Genomic DNA, 13,287 nt, shown 5'->3' with positions numbered 1-13,287 from the left:
ATATTAGGTTTGCTTTAGATGTTGAAATCAATTGCATTGTAATCAGACAATACAGCTTCCATGATACAGGAAATTTTCTATCTACTTAGAGTAACCATTTAAAAAAAAAATACAGAAAAAAAGATCCCATCCAAATTATAGGCACAGAATTAATTAAGGATTTCTTTTGATAGTCATTAAATAAGGTCATTAAATAAATACACAAGAAATTTGTATTAACAACTTTTAAAAGATGTATTCACTTTGATCTAGCAATTTATGAAATAATTTTAAGGCAGGAGAGATTACCATTTTCATCAACATGATACAAATTATGAGCATTATTGATCTTTATATCTCTAGCACATAGGAGGCATCCAATGCATGCTGAATGAGTACATTATAGAATACAAATTTCTATTTGGCCCAAATAAAGTAGTAAATGTAAAAATTCAATGAAACTTGCTGACTAACCAAAAGTTGAAATTATGAGAAACTGTCCTATTAACGACATATGAATATTGTATCTTCTTTCTAAAGTATAGATGGTGTGTAAATAATGACCCAATCATAAATGTACTAATAGGACTTCATAACACATTTTTACAACTCATCACAGCTATGAGGTGGGCATTTAAAAAAACAAACACAGCCTGGAATCACAAACGAAAGCAATCAATATATTTCAGAGGAGCTGAATTAATAAAGTGCTTTATCGGTTAAAAACAAATACACAAGAATGCCCTAAAGAAATTTCAGTATTACCCCTTCTGCCTCTTTTATGTGATCCTGGGTCATCTTCATCTTCAGTGACCATATCTTGATCTAATTCCTTTTGCTCTGTGTCTTTGCTTTCAATGCTAGTATCAAAATCTTCCCTTTCTTCCTCCCTTTAGGATAAAAACAAAGATGACATTTACTAATGAATATATAATTCCATTTATGAAATATTTATTGCTTGCTTATGAAGTACCAGGCATTATAGGCTTAGGAAGTAGTGAACAACATGACACAGTTTATGGTCTTGCAGAGAAAACAGATAATTACACAAATCATTTAAAAAATATGTAATAAGTACTAAAACAAGAGGAGTTCAAGGTACTATGAAAACATTTCAAGGAGAATGAAACTGACTCTTAGGGATCAAAAAGGCTGGCTTGAAGAAGTGATATTTTACAATGTGAGACCAGGGAGATGGGGAGGAGTGTGTGCTACAGAGGAATAACATGCACAATGGCACAGAGCTCAAGAGAAATGGGAGGAGCTTATAATTTTGAGAAAAGTGTAAAGGAGAAAGCAGTAATCCAAGAGGTAGATGAGAGAAAAAGGCAGGGTGAGATTAGGCTGGGCCTTGTAAGGCCTTATCCAAAAAACAATAGGAAAAAACCAGAAGAATTTAGAAAAGGGAAATGATATTAGAAAGTGCTGTAGCCACGGTGTGAAAAATTACCTGGGAAACAAAGTAGATGAGGGGAGATCAGTAAAGAAGCCAGTAATAATAGTAACAGATCAGTAGTGGTCTAGGTGGCTGGCTAGGCGGTGATGGTGGCTTAGAGTAGGAAGGAGAGAAGATGATAAACAGTGGAGGAGAGAAATTCAGAAATAGTAAACAGGCAGAATGAACACAATATAGTTGTTTAATTCATTATATTATCCAAATTAAAACTAAAATTATATGAACCTTGAAATAAATTACACCATTATGTTCTAAATCCAAAGTTGGGTTTTGCAAGTTCTAATGTAAGGACAGCCAAGGAAAATGTAAATGAGTGGGGCTGAATAAATATTTAAAAAATATGAAGACGTGAAATCCATACAGTGTTACTTTTTTAAAAAATTGAGCTTACATACCATAACAATCACCATTTTAAAGTGTACAATTTAGTGGTCTTTACTGTATTCACAAGATTATGCAATCATTACCACTGTCAATTCCAGAACACTTTCATCATACCAAAAGGAAACGCCATATCCATTAGTAGTCATTTCCCATTTCCTCTTTCCTGCTGCCCCTGGCAACCAACATCTACTCTCTCTTTTTTTTTTTTTTCCTTTTTCTGGAGAACGGGGTCTCACTATATTGCCCAGGCAGGTCTCGAACTCCTGGGCTCAAGCTATCCTCCCGCCTCTTAGCCTCCCTGAGAGCTGGGATTACAGGCGTGAGCCACCGCGCCCGACGTTTTTTTGTTTTTTTTTTTTTTGTCTTTTTTTTTTTTTTTTTCCAACATCTACTCTCTACTGATTTGCTTATACTGGACATTTCACATAAATGGAGTCATACAACATGTGATCTTTTGTCACTAGCTGCTTTTTTTTTTTTTTGAGACAGAATCTCACTCTGCTGCCCAGGCTGGAGCACAATTTCGGCTCATTGCAACCTCCGCCTCCAGGGCTCAAGCAATTCTCCTGCCTCTACAGGTGTGTGCCACCATGCCTGGCTAATTTTTTGTATTTTTAGTAGAGATGGGGTTTCACCATGTTGGCCAGGTTGGTCTCAAACTCCTGACCTCAGGTGATCTGGCCGCATGATAGCCTGCATTAGAACTCCATTCCTTTTTATTGTTGAACAATATTCTCCTGTATGGACATACCACGGAAGAGATATACCTTTGTTTATCCATTCATCAATTGATGGACATTTGGGTTGTTATCACTTCTGGCTATTCAGAATAATGCTGCTATGAACATTTGTGTATACATTTTAGGGTGAAGGTATGCTTTTAATTCTCTTAGGTATATATCTAGGAGTGCAACTACTGGGTCATACAGTAACAAATGGTTTAATTGTTGGGTCTTACAGTAACAAATGGTTTAATTGTTTGAAGAACTGCCAAACTGTTTTCCAAAGTAACTGCATCATTTACATTCCCACAAGCAATGTATGAGAGTCCTGATTTCTCAACTCCTCATCAAAACTTGTTATTGTTTGTCAATTTGATTATAGCCAGCCTACTGGGTGTGAAGTGGTATCTTACTGTGGTTTTGATGTACATTTCCCAGGTGATTAATGACGTTGAGCATCTTCTCATGTACTTATTGCATATCTTCTTTGGAGAAATGTCTATTCAAATCCATTGCTCACTTTTTAATTGGGTTGTTTTTAAAAATTTTTTTCTTTTTATTATTTCTTCTTTATTTTTTGACATTTAAAAAATTAACTCCCTATTCTGAATCTTTCAATTTTTTATTGTTGAGTTGTAAGAATTCTTTCATATTCTGGATACAAGTCCCTTATCAGATATATATGATTTGCAAATATTTTCTTCTACTGTGAGTTTGTGACCTAAGATCTTAAGGCTTATTAATGGGTATTTTTACACACAAGTATTAAAAAGTCAAAGTCAATATACTAATTTTGGAATATTGAGTTTTTTCAGAACTTTCCTTTGCAGATTTCATTAAAAAAGAAAAAAGATGATTTCTGTCAAATTCCTACTTGTTTTCATAGACAATCCTATCTCAAATATTCTAAAATGCAATAAAATACTTGGGTATCTCTAAATTACTTAAGGTGCTGTCATCCTCTCCCTATATCATCTACCAAAAAACATCCAATCTCAACCCTGTTTCTCTATACGGCGCAGAATAACTCTGTGAAATACAGCGTACACCTGTGATATTGGTGGAGGGCACAGAGAAATATATTGGTTAAGAATAGCCTATTGAGTGTTTTTCTGGGAAATTATCATGTACCTATAATAAAAAGACAACTTTTCTAAAAATGTGAAAGCATTTTTAGAGTTTAAGGTGTCTGGTTTTTATTCTTTATGTATGGTAAAGCAGATGAACAGTGTGATTCAAACCATACCCAATAGATATATCTGCCGTTGAATTTCTTTGCTCATCTTCTTTCAGTTTTTCTTGTTTCTCTTTCATTTTTTGTTCTTGCTCCTTAAGTTTTTCTTCCTTCCTTTTACGAATTCTAAAAGTTAAAATGAAATATGGTAGTCTATCTGATGCACATATACATTTCACTTTTAGCATCTTGTCTTTAATCAAATCATGGAAAGTACTTCAAACATTATTATAAAACTATAATGTAGTAATCATTCATAAGCTTTTTTTTTTTTTTTTTGAGACAGAGTTTCACTCTTCTGCCCAGGCTGATCCTGCTTCCCAGGATCAAGTGATTCTCATGCTTCAACCTCCCGAGTAGCTGGGATTACAGGCATGCACCACCACGCCCGGTTAATTTTTGTATTTTTAGTAGAGATGGGGTTTGGCCATGTTGGCCAGGCTAGTCTCGAACTCCTGACCTCAAGTAATCCACCCTCCCAAAGTGCTGGGATTGCAGGCGTGAGCCACCACACCTGGCCTCATTCACAAGCTCTTAGTAAAGCCATCAAACATCAGTATAATGAATGCCACATTATAGCACCATGTGAAATATGGTTTTAAATGCAAAGAAATAAACAGCTTTCATTAACACAACTATTACAATTATCTCTTACCTGGCAGCTGCTTCTTCCCTCTCTTTTCGATGTTGTTCTGCTTTTAATTCCCGGAACTCCTGCTTTGCCTGTCGTAATATATCAACATAATCTTCAATAAAATCCCTAGTTGAAACTAGGGTCAGTAGCTTTCCACAGAGAGCATGGAGTATCTTCATTTTTTCTCCTGTCAAAAATTGGTAAATACTTCTGTATTATCAATCACAACAGATGAACGGTGTTTGAACTTTTTAAATTTGTGGCTCAATGTGAAAATGCCTAATAAAGAATACGGAGTAGTCTCTCAAACATGTCAATGACATGTCTTCAGGAAAAAGCAATTATGGGCCAGGCACAGTGGCTCACACCTGTAATCCCAGCACTTTGGGAGGCCGAGGCGGGCAGATCACCTGAGGTCAGGAGTTCGAGACCAGCCTGGCCAACATGGTGAAACCCCATCTCTACTAAAAATACAAAAATAGCTGGATGTGGTGGTATCTGCCTGTAGTCCCAGCTACTTGGGAGGCTGAGGCTGGAGAATTGCTTGAACCCGGGAGGCGGAGGTTGCGTTGCGCCAAGATCGCACCACTGCACTCCAACCTGGGCAACTGAGTGAGACTCTGTCTCAAAAAAAAAAAAAAAAGGCAACTTTGAATCCAATTTGCAGCTACTGATATATGAGGCATTTCAAATGTCTATCTTGTATATTAGTTAAGTAAACATGAGAAATTTTGTAATTACAAATTGGTTTTCAAGTTTTTTTTTGTTTGTTTTTGTTTTTTTGAGACAGAGTCTCGCTCTGTCGCCCAGGCTGGAGTGCAGTGGCGCGATCTCGGCTCACTGCAAGCTCCGCCTCCCGGGTTCACGCCATTCTCCTGCCTCAGCCTCCCGAGTAGCTGGGACTACAGGCGCCCGCCACCACGCCCAGCTAATTTTTTTGTATTTTCAGTAGAGATGGGGTTTCACTGTGTTAGCCAGGGTGGTCTCGATCTCCTGACCTCATGATCCGCCTGCCTGGGCCTCCCAAAGTGCTGGGATTACAGGCGTGAGCCACCACGCCCAGCCAAAAAAAATATGGAACGCTTCACAAATTTGCGTGTCATGTTTTATTTTACTTATTTGAGACGGAGTCTTGCTCTGTCGCCCAGGCTGGAGTACAGTGGCACCATCTGGGCTCACAGCAACCTCTGCCTCCTGGGTTCAAGCGATTCTCCTGCCTCTGCCTCCGAGTAGCTGGGACTACAGGTGCACAGCACCACACCCAGCTAATTTTTGTACTTTTAGTAAAGATGGTGTTTCACCATGTTGGCCAGGCTGGTCTCGAACTCCTGACCTCAGGTGATCTGCCCACCTTGGCCTCCCCCAAGGTGCTGCGATTACAGGTGTGAGCCACTATGCCTGGCCCTCAAGTTTTAACTTTTTGGCTGAGTAACTGAAGTTCAAATCAATACTAAATTATAATCACATGAATTAAAAAAAGACAATGGTAAATTATTATTTCTAAAAGACTGCACAAAAAAACCACCATAAATTATAAAGACTGCAAATGTTAGGAAGTAAGGTATTCTACTTTACTGTATGTTCTCTAAAGTATACTAAATTAAACTCTTTACTTGCACATGCAATTTTTTAAAAAAAGGAAGTGAAAAATAGCTTCATCTTAACCTCATATACTGTTTCTCATACCTCAAACACTACTTATTCAAGTGAATGGCAGGATTTAGCAGCCATTTAGATTTAAACTTCTGATACACTAGTGAATACAAGAGAAAGCTAATTTTCTAGCTAATTCTCACCCTTTTAAACTCAGTAGATGTAGTAGACTAATCATACATTTAAAAATATTAGAAAATCCAAATAAAAAAAGACAATCATAAATAAAGTTAATATGAATAATAACAATAGTTTGCTTTCTCTTTTTCTCTTTTAATACTGATTTATTGTAAAATCTCTCATCAGCTCCTTAGTTTTCTGGGCATAAGAGGGAGGAAATGGGCAGGTTACGCAAATTCCAACTTGCAAAGCTTACCTGGTGTCAAATCATACACTGAGGTGCTTGACAGTTTCTTCACTAGACTGGGATTGCTCAAACGAAGCTCCATACAAGCATCATCTGTAGCATCAAATCCTCCTCGTTTTTGATATCTATACTTTGCATTTGCTGATGTTACATCAGCACCTGAAGCTAAGATGTGCAGTCTGAGGATTTCTGAAAGAGTGCAGCTATCAAGATCCAAACTTTTCAAACTGCAGCCTATAGTTGTTAAAAATGAAATAGTCATTTAGAATATAAACAATAAATACTCAGCAATGTAAATGTGCCTTTATAAAATTAAAAATAAAAAGCCAAACAAAAAAAAAACAAAACCCACACATACCCTGGTGTAACTGTGGCCATGCAGCTGCCAAAGATGCAACTGCAGACAGTGCAGATTTTGTGGGGTCTGCATCTTCATCCAAAGCCTCTGTTAAATCTTTAAGGAAATAAATACTTTATTCTAGTGCAAATCAAAGCTTGAATATTTGGGAATAATGCCCGTTTTAAATGATGAAAGAAACAGCAAAGGCCTTAACATTCAGAACCTCAAAAGAACAAACACTAGGTACAAGCAATATTCATATTCTGCTTCATCACCACCTACAGCTATAAATCCTAAACCAAGCACTACACACTGACATTTTTGTAACTTAACAGAAAAGACAATTTCCAAATTACCAATGAGACGCACATAAACATTCCCCCAAAAGATAAAATGCACTTTATAATTAAAAACAAATCTCCTCACTCAATATAACCTTAGAAAAGTCTACCTTGAAAATTGGAATCTATTTAAAGATACTCCAATCTTTTATGATTTTTTTTTTTTTTTTGAGACGTAGTCTTGCTCCGTCACCCAGGCTGGAGTGCAGTGGCACGATCTCGGCTCACTGCAACCTCCACCTCCTGGGTTCAAGCAATTCTCCTGTCTCAGCCTCCCGAGTAGCTGGGACTACAGGCACCTGCCACCACGCCCGGCTAATTTTTGTATTTTTAGTAGAGACGGGTTTTCACCTTGTTGGTCAGGCTGGTCTCGAACTCCTGACCTCAGGTGATCCACCCACCTCAGCCTCCCAAAGTGCTGGGATTACAGGTGTGAACCATGGTGACCAGCCCTTTTATGGATATTTTAAGATTAAGTCATAACAAAGTATAGGTTGTAGCCATCACAAAATCATCACAGAAAATGAGCTAAAAAAAGTTAAAGATGGCACTACTGTAATTTAACTATTGAAATATCTTCATTAAAATTTCATATTTTTATTTTGAAAAATTTTCCAGGCCAAGTGCGGTGGCTTATGCCTGTAATCTCAGCACTTTGGGAGGCTGAGGTAGGCGGATCACAAGGTCAAGAGATTGAGACTATCCTGGCCAACATGGTGAAACCCCGTCTCTACTAAAAATACAAAAATTAGCTGAGTGTGGTGGCACATGCCTGTAGTCCTAGCTACTCGGGAGGCTGAGGCAGGAGAATCACTTGAACCTGGGAGGCGGAGGAGGGTGCAGTGAGCCAAGATTGTGCCACTGCACTCCAGCCTGGTGACAGAGCAAGACTCTGTCTCAAAAAAAAAAAAAAAAAAAAAAAAGAAAAGAAAACTTCCCAATCCAAAAACCAATAGGGGCCGGGTGCAGTGGCTCATGCCTGTAATCCCAGCACTTTGGGAGGCTGAGGCGGGCAGATCACCTGAGGTCAGAGTTTGAGACCAACCTGGCCAACATGGTGAAACCGTCTCTTCTAAAGTACAAAAATTAGCTGGGCGTGGCGGCGCATGTCTGTAATCCCAGCTACTTGGGAGGCTGAGGCATGAGAATCGCTTGAACCTGGGAGGCACAGGTTGCAGTGAGCCGAGATCACACCACTGCACTCCAGCCTGGGCGACAGAGTTAGACTCCGTCTCAAAAAAACAAAACAAAACAAAAACACAATAGGAAGATTTCCCTGAATTTTCTAAATAAACTGCTTTAGCTTTAAAACAGTGCTTAGCTTACAAATAGAACTAAACAGCAAATCTACTGGTACAAATGTATGTAAAGCATTAGTATATCCGATTATTCCTAATTATAATACATAGATTGATCAAAATGTCAAGCTATGAAAAACCCTTCTGTTACATCATAGTACAGTGTACACAGATTCAGACTAAGAGTCAGCTAATGTATATTCTAGTATTAGCTATGCTAGTGCCTAGTAATGTGCCATTGAGACAAGTCACTTAATCTGGGGTTCATTTTTCTTTTTTTTTTTGAAGATGGAGTCTCACTCTGTCACCCAGGCTGGAGTGCAATGGCGCAATCTTGGCTCACTGCAACCTCCGCCTCCCAGGTTTAAGCAATTCTCTGCCTCAGCCTCCCAAGTAGCTGGGATTACAGGCGCCTGCCACCACGCCTGGCTAATTTTTGTATTTTTAGTAGAGACAGGGTTTCACCATCTTGGCCAGGCTGACCTTGTGATCCACTCACCTCGGCCTCCCATATTGCTTGGATTACTAGCGTGAACCACCATGCTCAGCCTCATTTTTCTTTTTCTTTTTGAGACAGGGTTTGAATCTGTTGCCCAGGCTGGAGTGCAGTGCTGCTATCTCAGCTCACTACAACCTCTGCCTTCTGGGCTCAAGCCATCCTCCCACCTCGGCCTCCCCAGTAGCTGGGACTACAGGCACATGCCACCATGCCCACCTAGTTTTTGTATTTTTTGTACAGGCGGTGTTTTGCCACATTGCCCAGGCTGGTCTCACATTCCTGAGCTCAACTGATCCATCTGCCCTGGCTTCCCGAAGTGCCGGGATTACAGGTGTGAGCCACCATGTCCGGCCCATTTTCTTAAAGGAATGACTCTAGATCAGCAGCTTTCAAATTCTTCCAAAAAAAAAATTTTTTTTTCTTGAAAACTCAATATAAAAGAGATAAAAGATGCTCTTCCTAAAGTGAGATATGGAGATGAGAATTCTGCCTTTTCATCTTTCCAACTTTCCTGCAGTGGCACTGAAGAATTTCTGAACAACTTGTAGGGTGCCTTGGGTTAGAGTTTGAAAATCACTAGGCTAATCTTCTGTGGTTCTTTAGCCTTCTACTATATGACTCCCCTACCAAAGTTCAAAGCCTGACAAAATTAACCTTAGAGAACAGTCCCTTACTAAAGGAAAAAGGCAGCTCTGGGATCGTATCTGATTACAATCATCGACAATTTCATGGCATTTAAAGCATACATAGGGCCACACAGGAGAAGCTATCTATAAAATTTGCATATATATGCCAAAAGTCATTCCTACCAGACCTAATCTAGCCCAAATGACAGAAATCATATTCTTCTGTCGCAGAAAAATACTAGACCTAAAATTTCCTCAATGTTCATTTTACATATAAAGCCAAACAAATTTAATTAATGAGCACTCCAAAATTAACAACAGTCCTAGATACAAAGTTGTAAAAGGTGTTGGCTCTCATCCTGCAGCAATCACCACATTCAACCTATACCATCTACAGAAAGTTATAATTTCCTAAGACAAAGGCTATAAAAAGGCCTTTAGGAAATGAAAAACCAATGAAATGTATTTTTAATTGTGTTAAATAAAGTAATATGCTAAAATATATTCTCTAACTGTTTATCATATGTCATTCTTAAGAAACTGTAAATATCATTCTAGGATTTGCTTAGTGATAGTTACTTGGGTACATCACAACGAAGAGAATATAGTTGAATTATATCCAGTATTTTATGACTACCTGCAACAGATATATTTGTCATGATAATCTAGAATTAGGTGCATACAATTCCAACACTAGACAATGATCCAACAAATACACAAACTGTTCTATATAAAGAGGATGCTCTTGTTCCCATACTTTGAAGGGCTTTTTAGTTCATGATATAAGACTAAAGAGAGGAACTGATGTATTAAATGTAAGATTTTTTAAATTGGTGGTCAAAATCTCTCAGGTTTGATATAAAAACAGGGAGACCAAGAGCCAAAGAAATTAGATCTTCTCAAAGACAAGTAATTTTACAGGCAATGCCAGAGAAACAAATATTCAAAATTTCAACTTCTTTACCATATTATGAAACAACATAGCACAATTGTAATGAGTATCTAGATCAGATTGCTTGAGCTTGTATCCCATCAATTCCTTATTAGCCATGTTTCTTCAAACTAAGCCTCAGTTTCTTTATATGTAAAATGCAGAAAATAATATCTACCTCAAAAGAGTAGTATGAGAATTTAATGAAACAATGCGTAGTCTCTTACATCACTTATTAGCTATGTGATCTTCAGTAACTATGTAAAATGTGGCCAATAATAAATAACAGGAAAGTGAGAAAAGAGTGAAAAATGCCAGACTTATTTTTTTTCCTCCCTAACATTTAAATAAATATTTTCTTTTTTTTTTTTTTTCCTTTGAAACAGGGTCTCACTCTGTCCCAGGATGGCATGCAGTGGCACGATCACAGATCACTGCAGCCTCAAACTCCCAGGGTCAAACAATCCTCCCACTTCAGCCTCCCAAGTAGAGCTGGGGCTATAGGCTGCACCACTACACCTGGCTAATTTTTATTTATTTATTTATTTATTTATTTATTTATTTATTTATTTATTTATTTGAGACACAGAGTCTCTCTCTATTGCCTAGGCTGGAGTGCAGTGTCGTGATCTCGGATCACTGCAACCTCTGCCTCCTGGGTTCAAGGGATTATGGTGCCTTAGCTTCCCAAGTAGCTGGGATTACAGGCATGCGCCACCATGCCTGGCTAATTTTTGTATTTTTAGTAGAGATGGGGTTTCACCATGTTGGTCAGGCTGGTCTTGAACTCCTGATCTTAAGTGATCCGCCCACCTCAGCCTCCCAAAATGTTGGGATTACAGGCATGAGCCACCACACCCAGCCTTGTTTTATTTTTTGTAGAAACAGGGGTCTCACTATGTCGCCCAGGCTAAATATTTTCAAACAGCATTAAAACTTTTATTTAGTGGCCAATACTTATTTAGAGAGATACATCTTATATTAATACACAGTTCTATATAGGGAATACTTATTTAAAAAACTCATAGATCAATAATGAAAGTGTAATGGCACCTGGGTGCGGTGGCTCAAGCTTGTAATCCCAGCACTTTGGGAGGCCGAGGCGGGCAGACCCTGAGGTCCGGAGTTCGAGACCAGCCTCACCAACATGGAGAAACCCTGTCTCTACTAAAAATACAATATTAGCTGGGCATGGTGGCGCATATCTGTAATCCCAGCTACTCAGGAGGCTGAGACAGGAGAATCGCTTGAACCCGGGAGGCGGAGGTTACAGTGAGTCAAGACTGTGCCATTGCACTCCAGCCTGGGCAACAAGAGCGAAACTCTGTCTCAAAAAAGAAAAGAAAAGAGAAGAGAAAAGAGAAGAGAAGAGAGTAGTAATGGCAATTCAAACACCAACCATTGCTTAATATGTATTTTTCCTTTATACTGATTTTCCCATACTATTTCCTTTTTACCGTGCTTTTGTTTTCCACCATGACTTCCAAAACTACAAAATTCAAATCTGGAATTAAATACAGCTTTATGTCTTGTATTGTTAGAATTTGATCAATAACCCTATAATGCTGTTGACCACTAATAAATATAATAGCTAAAAGAATTATCATTTAATTGACTAAATTATCTGAGATGACAATAGGGGGTCATATTGCTTAAAATGGTCTTAATAAGGGACCTATGGTGGTTAGCACTCAAGCTAGATATAAATATATTTTTGCTTGAACTCAGGCTGTAAAATCAAAAGGCAACAAACATCATTGCACACTCATCAATATCCTGTTGCTTCAGAGACCAGGCATGAAGGAAGATGATCCTGAATTATCTAAGGTCAACAAAACTATCTGACTGGAGGAATGTCCCATCTTTCTGTACCAATATTCTGATATCAAGATGTCTCCTAACAGTTCTGTTTTACTGTGAATTTTTATGCAACACACTCAAGTATTGTTTAACCAAGTTTCTGGTCCTAAATCTCATATATGGCAAAGCTCAAGGTGTTATTCAGGAGGCCAAATCAATCTCTTATTAGAAATGCTTAACATTTCCTCTGACTGAGGTAAATCCTAAACAAAATAGTGAACATACTGTTTTAAAAATATGAAAGGGTTTGCCTCAAGAATTATTCCTACATTAACACGTACCATACACTGACTCCAGATATTTAAGCGTGCAGAATTTAAAGGGCAAATTATCTAGTTCAAACTCAGAAGTAAAATTTTACTTAACTCTGATGTAAAAACTGTCAGATCTAAAATGAAATCAGCAGTAGTATTTTCATTTTAAAGTATTAATTACAATTAAAGTATTTCCTGGTCAGGCACAGTGGCTCACGCCTGTAATCCCAGCACTTTGGGAGGCCAAGGCGGGTGGATCACCTGAGGTCAGAAGTTCGAGACCAGCCTGGCCAACACAGTGAAACCCCGTCTCTATTTAAAAAATACAAAAATTAGCTGGGCATGGTGGCAGGAGTCTGTATCCCAGCTACTCAGGAGGCTGAGGCAGGAGAATTGCTCAAACCTGGGAGGTGGAGGTTGTGGTGAGCCAAGATCACGCCAATGCACTCCAGCCTGGCAACAGAGCGAAACTCCATCTCAAAAAAAAAAAAAAAAAGTATTTCCTTAGTTGAGGGCCAAAAAATACCCCCAAAAAACAAAGAAACAGTGCTAGAGTGCTAGTTAGCAGAATCTCTTGGAATTACAGATACTGGTCAATGAAATCTGTAATGCTCCTAAATCATAGGAAAAGTCTAAAGGAATAAAAGCAAGATAGACTGAGGGAAAATATCTTTAAGGTTGTCAGACACAGGTTATATCAAAACAAAAT

At 38.3% G+C, this 13,287-nt stretch overlaps 1 protein-coding gene across 2 annotated transcripts in view; it reads right to left on the bottom strand.

Moving 5' to 3' along the window:
- Positions 1 to 13,287, bottom strand: part of BAZ1A (bromodomain adjacent to zinc finger domain 1A) — a 120,493-nt gene that overhangs the window by 26,677 nt on the left and 80,529 nt on the right. Inside the window, exons 13-17 of one of the 2 annotated variants that reach the window (XM_055361308.2) lie at positions 6,788 to 6,883; positions 6,439 to 6,663; positions 4,431 to 4,596; positions 3,788 to 3,901; positions 745 to 869 (exon numbers count right to left, since the gene is read on the bottom strand). In XM_055361308.2, coding sequence (XP_055217283.1) covers positions 745 to 869; positions 3,788 to 3,901; positions 4,431 to 4,596; positions 6,439 to 6,663; positions 6,788 to 6,883 — 726 coding nt within the window. The remainder of the gene's footprint in view (positions 1 to 744; positions 870 to 3,787; positions 3,902 to 4,430; positions 4,597 to 6,438; positions 6,664 to 6,787; positions 6,884 to 13,287) is intronic. The other variant, XM_031001894.3, reaches the window with a different exon arrangement.

Source organism: Gorilla gorilla, chromosome 15, assembly GCF_029281585.2.
Source record: "Gorilla gorilla gorilla isolate KB3781 chromosome 15, NHGRI_mGorGor1-v2.1_pri, whole genome shotgun sequence".
NCBI lineage: Eukaryota > Metazoa > Chordata > Mammalia > Primates > Hominidae > Gorilla > Gorilla gorilla.
The sequence above is the reverse complement of the archived record's forward strand: the minus strand, read 5'-3'. Positions and strand labels throughout refer to the sequence as shown.